Source organism: Phoenix dactylifera, unplaced genomic scaffold, assembly GCF_009389715.1.
Source record: "Phoenix dactylifera cultivar Barhee BC4 unplaced genomic scaffold, palm_55x_up_171113_PBpolish2nd_filt_p 002011F, whole genome shotgun sequence".
NCBI classification, from domain to species: Eukaryota; Viridiplantae; Streptophyta; class Magnoliopsida; order Arecales; family Arecaceae; genus Phoenix; species Phoenix dactylifera.
In genome coordinates this window covers 24,616-36,201 of record NW_024069290.1, presented here as the reverse complement: position 1 = coordinate 36,201, position 11,586 = coordinate 24,616, and the positions used below count along the sequence as shown (strand labels likewise).

Genomic DNA, 11,586 nt, shown 5'->3' with positions numbered 1-11,586 from the left:
TAAAAGCAGCTGCGTTTTGCTCTCCCGTAAAGGGCAGGTAGCATTTCAGCGAAAAAAAAAAAGGGGAGGTAGCATTCAGTGCATAAAATAGTCTACCCAGCCAGCGTTATGTCTTGGTCATATACGAGACTATTGAGGAAGAAACACGAGGTTTGCATGCAGACTGGGAAACGCTGTATGCTTTGAATGCTTGGATTGGAGAACTCACCCTCGAGGGATTGTGCTGGGCTGGGGGTGGTTGGGATCAAGCTATTCTCCAGATTAAAGTAAATATCTCCAATGGCCTGAATGACAGTTCCATAGGTGTCAAAAGAGGTGTGGTTCTGAAGAAAGAGAACAGTAGGTGGAAGGCGTTAGCAAAGAAGCATAGCTCATTTTTGGTATATAATTTCAGTTTTAAAGCATGTTTCACCTAGCACTTATTCTTGTGCTTTTGCCTCATTTGGAAAAAAAGAAAATTTGTTCACTGTAAGTCACTGCCACTCCCTTGCTTCTCCCAGAATTCACTCCTTTATTCTTGCCTTCCTTGTTTCTACTTGTGTATAAGAACAAATATTAGAGCTACATAGAAGAAACCATAGGCATGTCACAGAGAAAGTACCAATGAATCTCACCATGATAGGCTTGGTCGGTCGGTCAGCACTTACCAACCAATGGAGGCTTAAGAACACCAAACTAGAATGTCAAAAAGGCAATGTCCTCTTTCCTGTTAAAAAATATTTTAGAAAGCAACCAGCATAACAGTTTCCTGATCAACAAATAAATATAATATAAACTATTTATCAATCACAAAGAACCTAGAAAGGAACATCATTGTATCGGCGAGCTATTTCAATTACAATGCGCTGGCTAATCTTCATACAGAATTCCTAATTACTTTATATTTGAATGATATCATCATCCTGACATTCAGTAAAGAAATTTTTATTGGATAATCAGGCAGAAAACCATTGTGTGATATGAATGAGAAATTAGGGTTGCCCCAGTTGACTATTAGTGCACAAATATTACACCTAGCATTCTTCTAATGCCGAAACAATTTGTTGAATGTAGGGAACAGTTTGAAGTCTACCAATGTGCCCTCCATAGTTTGTACAAAGTGCGCATACACAAGCCTACTATCCTATTTCATGATAGACACTTTGGGTAGAGGGCAGACATGTAGATTCTGACTGACAATGTTTCAAGCATCCCTTTCTTGCTAGGACTCAAGCAATATACAGATAAATAAACAGGTGTATTCCTAATGTCAATATATAAAAGCAGAAATATACAAGAAAAAAAAAGGGAAAAGAAAAGAAATCTCCAGAACATAATGCTAATGTAAGCATTGGCACATAAATACCCCATCCAAAATTGAACATAAGTACGCAAAGATGTGTAACGTTTGTGCTTATGCTATATATAATTGCAGGATACTAAACATATCCCCCGATTTTTAAGCGGTTGAAAAAAAGAGGGAAAATGGGTGGAAAAAGAATAGCATTTAGTTTTGCATAATAATAACTGAATTATTGCATAGAAGTGCTCGAGAAAAATCATAAAAAACAGGTAGAAATACTTATTTAGAATAAAACAATTAACAATTAAAACAAAATAGAATAGCTTTAATTCAAGAAAGGTTATGACAACAACTGATCTAGCATAGACCAGATGCATTCCTGGTAATTTGTACTCCAGCAAAGGATATAGCAGCCATGTGCACTGTATGGGCATTTAAAAATATTTTTAAATTCCAGACAAAGCTGTACAAGAAAGAAGGTCGGCATCCAAGCCAACCTTCTCTTTATAAAAGGCCCAGCATGCACCAGAAATGAGACATAGATCCAACTTATCTGTGGCTTCCTTATTTCTTTCAGATCATCCAATATGATTTCTCTGGCGACAGTATATCATGTTCTGGTAGCAACAGTGCCGCTGTATGCAGCCATGATCCTGGCCTATCTTTCAATAAAATGGTGGAAGCTCTTCACACCTGACCAGTGCACGGGGATAAACAAGTTTGTAGCCAAATTTTCAGTCCCCCTACTGTCCTTCCATGTGATCTCCACCAACAATCCCTACAAAATGAACCTCAAACTTCTAGTAGCGGACTCGCTGCAAAAAATACTTGCCCTCTTTGTATTTGCAGTCCTAAGTAAAGCATGCTTTAGAGGCAGCCTGGATTGGCTAATTACTGGGTTCTCTCTATCCACACTACCCAACACATTGATTATTGGGATTCCCTTATTAAAAGGTCTGTATGGGGATGAAGCTGCCAAACTCTTGGGTCAGATCGTCGTCTTGCAGAGCTTAATTTGGTATACTCTTCTGTTAATTCTCTTCGAGTTCAGGGCTGCTAAGGCAATTGCAGCAAATCCGACTGACAGTACAGGTAAGAATCTAAACTATCTAAGATCATCACATTTTGAGCATCCTGATCAAGAAAATTAATAACAAGAGAATTGCAGTAAACCCAAAAGAATAGGTAATGTCCATTCGCACCAGACACTGCATTTAGTATAGTCACCATCATGTTGGATTGTCAAAAGCACCAAAAGTTATTTAAAACACCATGTGCATTATTTAAGACGTCATGTGAAGTACTCTTGATAACTATGGATAACAACACAATGCACTAAGGACTTATAGATTAACACAAAGAAAGAACTTCATAAAAAATTATATATAAGAAACTGGCTTTGCTCACGTTGGTCCCTGGGGAGCTCCAATTGTCTCAAGTATTAGCACACAGGGATACAAGGAACCAGATATCAATTACTCTATTCAGATTCTTCACTGTAAATATTTTAGTTTTTGTATGAGGGAAGGGTTCTTTAAATTAAAGGATTCGAAATGAATCTTCAAGTAATAGGGAAAAAGAATAATAAATCTGAACTGCAGTCTCATCAGCACAAATTACTTTACTATTTTACATTTACAAGAGTTTCATATAAAGTATCCAATCTGATTGACTGATATTCGATGATGATAATCACTAAACTTCCATTTTAATCCACATATAAGGATTGCCACTTTCTGGACAAAAGACAACAATCTAACTGTTGTAAACAAGAATGCTAGGACGAGAGGCATAATTTCAAGCTACCCAAGATATTGAAACTTCCTGTTTCATTCATGTAGACTTTAACATTATGCAACAAGGACTGGAATGTCTAAACATAAAACAAAGTTTAAAGTCAGCCTAAGATATCATATATCCCAATTGAATCTAAACATGGTAGATATGTTTACTGAAACAAACTTGGCAAACCATATCATCGTTAAATAGAGAACATCATCAAGTAACTTTAGGTTGTATTAGACCCAACAAAATCAAACAATTTCAGGAACAGATTCTCATATCTTCATATAGCAAGCAAAGTAGACCGGCAGTGACAGTAGATTTTCATGATCAAGGTAACAAAAGACAGTTTTCCTTCTTGCAAAGACCTCAATTATCATCAGGATACTTCATATGAATAAGCATCTAGCAGTATTCAGAGTTCCATTCATAAAAAGCATAACTACTATACAAAATTTTTAATAATTGCAACTATTAATTCAACCAAGAAGCATATTTTCACAAAACATATATATGATTCATATGACCCAGAGATACGCACATTATGGTTACGCTTATATCATATCAAGAGTAATTAACAGTTGGCGACATCTTTTCTTTAGAGTTTAGGCAAATGATGGATCCATGACACAATGAGAATCATGACTTCACAACCGTAGAACCAACACAAGTCATGTAAGAAAATACATGCTATGCATATATGAATAAGAAAAAGGTTTGATACATATAGGTACTCATTATGAAAAAGAGCAACATTGCATAATGTTACCAAGAAAGAGGAAACCACTTAAGAACAACATTCCTTATTGTGAATTTATGTAGACTATTTTATCTTTTTAACACACTGATCCTCAAAGTGATTATATGATTCAGTTTAGTCAATACAACTGATACAATAAAAATTTCTGTGAAACATGCAATCCCTGTTCCATTTTAATTCCTTCCCCTTTCCCTTTTTTTGGTTGTGTCATCAATATGTCGGTAAGAAATATTGATCTCTTTCTTGATCTTGAAGGGGAACTGGAATCCTCTGAAGGAGTACGCCCCAGACCTGAAGAGGATGAAGTAAAATCCCTGTCCATAAGAAATATCAGGAGTTTACTCATTCTCTGGATGGCGGGAAAGAAACTTATGATAAATCCCAATACTTACGCAAGTTTAGCAGGCTTTGTTTGGGCTTTAATCAGCTTTAGGTAGGCTTCCAGGAGCATTTTTGTTCCTAAAAGAGAAATTGGGTATTTTTTTTTCTTCTATTTATTCACATGTGCTTAGTACCAAAATCTGGCAGTTACATCAAGTGACCGGATGGCATATTTTGCAGGTGGAGAATAGAGCTACCATTAATAATTAGCAACTGCATATCAATATTATCAGATGGGGGACTTGGCATGGCAATGTTCAGCTTAGGTTGGTACTTGAGAGAGACTGACATACCTACAATGGATACTGGAGATAAAGACATCGTCTGGACTTTAACGTTGGGTTATTGGTTACATGACAGGCCTTTTCACGGCATCGCAGTCTAGCATCATAGCCTGTGGGATTCGGATGATGATTTTATCCATGGGATTAAGGTTCATAATTGGACCAGCCTTGATAGCAATCACTTCCTATGCTATTGGAATGAGGGCAAAATTGTTAAAAGTGGCAATTGTTCAGGTACATTCACTTCACAATACATGTAACTCATGCCAAATGACAGTAAGGCAGATATATTTATCTCTATCCAGCTTTTTGAGAAAAGGATAATAAATATACCTGAAGACATTCAGGCATGTATATGCACTCACATAAAGGTCCAGATACTGTATCACCTTTTGTTGGGTAAAAACTGTGATTTTATGCAGGCAGCTCTTCCTCAAGGAATAGTAACATTTGTGTTTGCTAAAGAGTATGGCGTGCATCCAGATATCCTGAGCACTGGGTAATCGATGTTCTTACATATACTATTCTTGATTATAATTGTTTATTCTTAAGATAAGCTGTAAGATGTTTCTGAGATCCGTATATTGTGGTTGTAGGGTTATTGTTGGCATGATCATAGCAGTACCAATAGCACTCGCGTATTACTTCATTCTCGATCCTAATTAACTTCTTTATATGCTCAAGTTATGGAGTTCCATGCTCTTATAAAAGGCGCAGAAGCATAGCATGAACTCTGGATGGTGACAGCAGTGACCAATATTCTCAACCTTCTGATTCATAAAATGATAGTAAAAGTGTACAATCACAGTATGATTAAGAGGTAAGGTGTTTCCGAAAATTGCACCAAAGATCTTTATCTTGCTGCTCTACAGACACAAGAATATTCCACCTAGCCAAATCCATTTAGGGACCTGACCAGCAGTATTTTCTATGTGGTATTATGAGATTTATAAATTGTTCCCACCAAGAAGGAAGGTGATGCACATTTGTTGCAGTGGAATGATAGAATCAAATTGGCTGTGTGTAGAAGATCAAGACAATGAAACAGGGACCATTCTCTTGTACCTTCTAGCGTTGAATTTCTTATTAATTTAACAGAAAGAGGAGGAGAGAACAGAAAAGAGTAGGAGAGAAACAGAGAACAAAGAATTTATGCAGATAACAGGATGCTGAACACACTAGGCATTTGCCGGTTACACCAATATATTGCTTAATATAATAGGTAACAATCTAGAAATAAAAGGATGGATCCACCAAAATAAGTATTTCAGTAGACCTAATAGAAAAGTTTCATAATCTAGAACTGCTATGTTTCATAATCTAGAACTGCTATTAGTTTCAGTAGTGCTACTGTTTTGTTCTGTTTGAAACAAAACAAAACAGCAGGAGACAATTTCCAGAACCCATTTCCCATAGTATACAGAAACGTTTGATTTCTAAGAAAATTAAACAATACAATAATCTTATTCAAAAGCATCCAAGCTACACACACGTCATGAATTTTGAAATAACCTCTGTTTCTTGGAAAAACAGAAGCTTTACATGAGCCTTTTAATTTGCATGTGAACTAATTCATTGCAATCAATGACTACAATAGGGTCACACCACTTGCATCTACGGACATATATATTGCATACGTTCTTCCTTGGAAAGCACATGTAAGCTTACAGAAATATTTCATCTTACATGGTTAATGCTTTACAGTGTCATCGCTTCTTGTTGGAATAGTGAGCAAGCAACAAAAAAATCAAGGGCACCAACTATGCACACCTCTTATAGAGCAGGTGGAGGATGGTGGATGTGATTCCCTTTTAACGGACATCCCATACAGATGCCTGGCCTCCAAGTATTCATTCTTCCAACCCTCCCTCAGCTCTGCAGACTCCCTATACCACTGCCTGCAAAGTAATGATAAACAGTGTCTTAAAGGAGATAGCAAGTCTGGAGACTGACTAAAAAGTAAACCATCTCTTTTACCAGATAACAACTAGATTATATAGTCAACTATAAATTCTAGCAATCAATTATCAATGGTTATCAGCATATCAACCCAGTGCAGAAAAGCTTAAAAATTATAAAAGAGAATTAAGATACCCCAAAACCAAGAGGCACGTCCATCGTTGGGAGGTACTTAGAGATAATTACTAGCAATTTATATCCATTATAAGCAAATGAAATTGCAGAACAGGGCTGTTCTTGCAAATACAATCTTGAATGAAGCCGGCATTATTTTGTTTAATGGAGTTGCTGTTTAAATTATTCACTTGAAACTTCTTTTCTTTGTTTACAAAATAAAAGGATGTAACATAGTCGAGCTCCAAGTATGATAGTTCATGAACAATCCAGTTTTGGGATTGTTGTCAGAAATTATAAACATGTAATTTCATACCTAAAGACATTTAGAGAACATTGTTGTATTTATAATATGCGGGAAAATGGGGCTGCTTGTTACTCAATTATGCCCAGAGTCCAATTATCAGAATTCTTTTTATACATAGTCTGAACAAAAGATGTAAACTATCCGCAAGTGAAAACTTATTGAGTGATAAGTTCCTGACGTATTTTAATAAAAAAATATAAATAATCGGAGAAAATGGGAGAAGATGGATGCTTCATGGGGATCCGGACCTCCTATATACCACTTTAAGAGTGGTAAACCTCCCTTGAAAACAATGTTTCTCTTCATTATCCTATCATGCAAGCTGCAATCATTATTTATAGAACTTATTGACATAATATGAAAGGAAAATAGAGACATGACACCATAAATAATCTACCCAAATCCCTTGATTAATAGAAATTCAAAAATATATAAAAAAGAAAAATAAAGATACGTATCAATGAGACTATCTATCGGTCCGGTATCCCGAGAGTATATTTCCTAACAACTCGTGTCCCTCTCGACCCTAGATAACCAATAAAACTACAGGCACTCTGAAATAAGGAAAAAAGAGTCTAGAGGCGAGGAATCCCCTTTTCTATGTGATTTCTGGTACAAATCCACAATGAATTAAATAAATAAATTGAGACCCGCAAACTAGAAATATGCAAGCTTTACTTCTTCATCTCGACCCACGATGCCGTAAGATGATAAAAAGGGAACAAGTGCTCATACAGCTGCATGAAAGGGTTTTGATTAAGATATAATTATACATATAAGAACAAGGTAAACAATTTGAAGACTTTGAGCCATTCGAGCCTCGGAGTACTTCAAAGAAATATTCGAATCAAGACGACATATTAAATCCTCAGTTTCGAGTTGGATTGAAGCTTCTTACTTGCAGACGAGAGAGCAGTTGAGGAGATCGACGCAATCGAGCTGCGAGAAGACGCGGGCAATGAGATGGGCCGGAGCCTGGAGGACCGGCGGAGGGGTGCCCTCGTCCTTCCCACTCTCCCTGACTCCTTCAGCGCCGACGCCGGCGGCGACCTCTTCCCGGCCATCTCCTCCGCCTTCCGACGGCCGCATCGAGCTCATTCGCCGGTCAATCACCTTCCCATTGCGTCTTTTTTTGGTTTGGATAAAAATCCCATGGGCGTCTCATCGCATGCCAACTCTTTAGCTCGCTTATTCGACAAAAAGACCGAAATATTGGACTGGTTTTTGGACTGCCTTCTCCAGCTCTCCACGTGTCTGTTGGTGTTAATGCCGCCGTAGGTGTTTTCCGTATTTAGGTGCCACTTGATTGGGCCGAGCCAGTGTTCCGAAAGTAGAACTTTTTAGAATTTGGACGCTAGGGTTTATTAGATGGATTCGAGGCTGAGGGCTGGGTCACTTAGGATCCGTGCCATATCATCTATTTAAGAGATGGAAGGTCTCATTCATCTTAGAATTTCGAATAAGATCACCTTTGATACCAAATGAGACACATCGTGAGATAAGTGACAGTCATCCTTCTTCGAGATGGACCATATGGTGATCGTCTAGGGTCGCATAGCCCCCTACATTGTAAAACATGCACCGCAATGGATCCCGATTTGGGTCCATGGATATCAGATCAGGTTTATGTAGGATTTAAGATGGATGATATGGCGACTATTCAAAATTGCATTGCCCTCTGTAGTGCAAAACATACACCGCAATGGATTCCGGCTTAGATGCATGGACATTAGGTTGACTTTATGTGTGAATTTTGATGCAGGCTCTTCGAAGAGCCTGTCAAGAACATCAATACACCAACCCAAGTAAAGCCCCAGTTAGTTTAAGCCATGCTATTCCTGGTCAGGAAATTGATCTCAAATATTTTGGAGAGATTCGAATATAATGCCTTCTGTATTGCAAGGAGAAATCTTGCTAACCCACTCATGCTATATGTACATAATTATCTTTCTCAATTGTAAAGATTATCGAAATAATTTTTTACCTATTATTGTGTTGTATTTGAAAACTAGAACAGGAGAAATCCTAGTCTAAATAGACTGAGGAGCGGCATTTGATGCCAAGTCACCAATACTGGCATCCAACGACTTTACCAACTAAGTTAATTGATATTCTTGTATCAATAAGTTGATAACCAAGCACTAATGATAAGTGCTAAATAATACGTAAATTAATCTATTTTATATAGCACTTATTATTATTTTTATACACATATTCTAAATTTAAATATGAGAAAATGTGCTCTCCTTCATCATTTCATTTTAAATAAATTATTCAAATTTGATTGATTTTCTTAATTATTTGAGCTTAATGTATGCAGGCCGAGTCAAACTCAATTGGACGATGCCTAAACCCACACTGCATCCCATCAATTTCTTTCCTTCTCTTCACACGTTCACCCATCAGAACAAGTTCCCACGTGTCCAAACTTCCTCTATTTTAGCCTCCAAAACGGAGCCATCCTTCCACGCATCACAGCAGTCCGGATTAACCCCAGCCAACTGCAAGTCTCCTTCATCCCATTTCAAATTCCCGCATCTTCCGAGTCCCATAGCCGTGAGCATCGTCCACGTCGCGTCCACAGATCCAGCTCCCCAGTTTAGCAAAACAGACTCCTCCTCCATTTCCTCCCGGCATCCTCATCTTCTTCCGCTAGTTCCCAAGCTTATTTTCTCAGATCTCCTATCCACGGATTGAGTCAGCTATCATCCCGTTTGGAACAGCATCCCGCGTTTTCAGCTCAGCCGTAAGCTTCAATCTTGCATCCACGTCCTCGCCATCTCTTGCATCCACGGATCAAGTTTCCTTTTCTTCCGTGATTCCTCCCAAAACTTCCTAGCCGTCCGCCATGTCTCACGTCCATGATTCTCTTTTTCCATATAATCTCCAACTAAAAATTCTTCCTCCCAAACCAATCCAGCATCTTTCCGGATTGATCCCAGCCTCTGAGATCCTCTCAAACGCCCGCGTCCTGCATCACCCCCTGTTCCCAGCTACATGAACTTATTCCTAGCCGAAGAAAATCAAACTTTTAAACCGAACAACCCCATCATCCCAAACTGATCGATCCTTCACCCAACTGGATCAACTCCAATCTTCCTCCCGAGCTGATTGCGTCCCAAACAGCTTCATCCCGAGCGTCCCGGAATTCCCAGCATCACCATAGAACACCTCGGTTCTTTCTCCCAGCGCGAACAGAAGAATAACAGCAAATTAAACTTTCAAACGACATCATCTCAAACTGATTAACATCTCAACCAGCATTCTCCCGAGTTTCATGGATTAACAGCTTCGAACTCCATCTGTTTCCCGATGGATTATCACCTACTCCACGCGTACGGCTTCCTCTTCTTCATCCAAACCGAATCCCCTGTTTCAGCAAAACAGAACCCGAGTTCCGTTATCAAAATCCTCACGGGTTGCTCCCAGCCATCGGGACCAAAGCCAGCATCTACAACATGTCCGGAGATCAAGCAATAATCTCTCAGCCTCATCCCACTTCGATCCATCCTTATCTCGATGTGGAACAAGGGAGGAGAGGGGGAGGTATGCAGCCTATAAAAGGCCCAGGCATGGAACAGAGAAGGCATTCGGCTGACCCATGATTCTCACCCACTTTATCTCACCGCATCATTCATTCTTATCTGGGAGTTCCCACCGAAGCTAGAGAAGGGAGGAGACACGGGAGAGAGGAAGGAAGTCGTGATGGAAGCCTTCTCCACTGCTGCTGTCATCCAGAATCCCATGGAAGGCTGAGCTCTGCATTAGGGCTGGATGCAGCCCTAATAAAGGGACAAGGGTTTTATATATTTAATTTTCTGTTCTTGGAGTTGTATGAACTTAATGCTTTTAATGAATATCTTCTTTTATCTTATATTTAATTTATGCGATGTTAAATGTGACGTTTATACAATTGGTTTTCATGGTCACTAAGTAAATATAAAGATCATCTATGCTTAAGGAAGATGCAGTGTCCTGCCACATTAGTTTAGGGTAGACATTTCATGCCAACTGAAGATGAATATTCCTAAATTGCTTTTGTGACATTTTATTTGAATGCTTATTCGGCTTGTAGCTAATTTGCATGTTAATCCAAGAATAAATTAAAATGCAATTAATTCTTGTTGCCATGTTAGTGGTGAATTCTTTGCCCTAGGTTCTTCTACTTATATATCATTTTCAATTGCATTTCTTATTAGATTACTTAGTTTAATAGTTGTCACAAACTCTCCCTTTCACATATTTTTACGAAAACAATCGTACCCCAATTCCTGTGGATCGATACCCGTAATCACTATCCTACAAGGTACGTGCTATTGCGTGATCTTAAAACTGACTATCAACTAGCAACATCTTTTTATTGATTATAAATCAAGAAGTAGATGTTATGCATACATTTATACACAAATACATAGATGTAATGATCTCTCTTGAGATATAGCTCTTGAATAACTTCAAAATGTTAACACTATTATTATTATCCAGAAAACCAAGATCATTGAAACCTTAGCTGCAATAGGTGAGGGCGGCATTTGAATCCAAGACATTAAGCTAGTCGACATTTACAGACTAATGAGTTAATAGACACATATTAAGAATACAAGTGCGTATGTTATAAGCCAAATATAGATATCACTATATATAGACCTCTTTTGATGCATATATCTAGAATTTCTTCCAAGTATAGCTGATCATAGACCAGGCTTCGGGCCTAAAC

General features: G+C 38.2%; 2 protein-coding genes across 4 annotated transcripts; one reads left to right on the top strand and one right to left on the bottom strand.

The window, feature by feature from the left end:
- Window positions 1-362: 362 nt before the first annotated feature.
- On the bottom strand, window positions 363-8,029 carry LOC103695921 (F-box/SPRY domain-containing protein 1-like). 3 transcript variants are annotated; one of them, XR_003383214.2, is made up of 4 exons: window positions 7,768-8,024; window positions 6,260-6,387; window positions 615-706; window positions 363-532 (listed from the first exon to the last, which is right to left on the bottom strand). XR_003383214.2 is itself a non-coding variant. In XM_026800711.2 (3 exons), the coding sequence occupies exons 1-3, from the start codon at window positions 7,965-7,967 to the stop codon at window positions 684-686; spliced, it is 351 nt and encodes a 116-aa protein (XP_026656512.2). In that variant the 5' UTR covers window positions 7,968-8,024; the 3' UTR covers window positions 363-683. The 3 variants fall into 3 exon arrangements, 2 of the variants coding, with proteins under 2 accessions (XP_026656512.2, XP_008775590.2); XM_026800711.2 differs by having other exon boundaries at window positions 363-706; XM_008777368.4 differs by lacking the exons at window positions 363-532; window positions 615-706 and adding an exon at window positions 3,741-4,115 and having other exon boundaries at window positions 7,768-8,029.
- On the top strand, window positions 715-6,110 carry LOC103695923 (probable auxin efflux carrier component 8). The gene is made up of 6 exons (XM_026800712.2): window positions 715-2,368; window positions 4,080-4,257; window positions 4,386-4,471; window positions 4,566-4,723; window positions 4,912-4,988; window positions 5,086-6,110. The coding sequence occupies exons 1-6, from the start codon at window positions 1,870-1,872 to the stop codon at window positions 5,153-5,155; spliced, it is 1,068 nt and encodes a 355-aa protein (XP_026656513.1). The 5' UTR covers window positions 715-1,869; the 3' UTR covers window positions 5,156-6,110.
- Window positions 8,030-11,586: the final 3,557 nt, after the last annotated feature.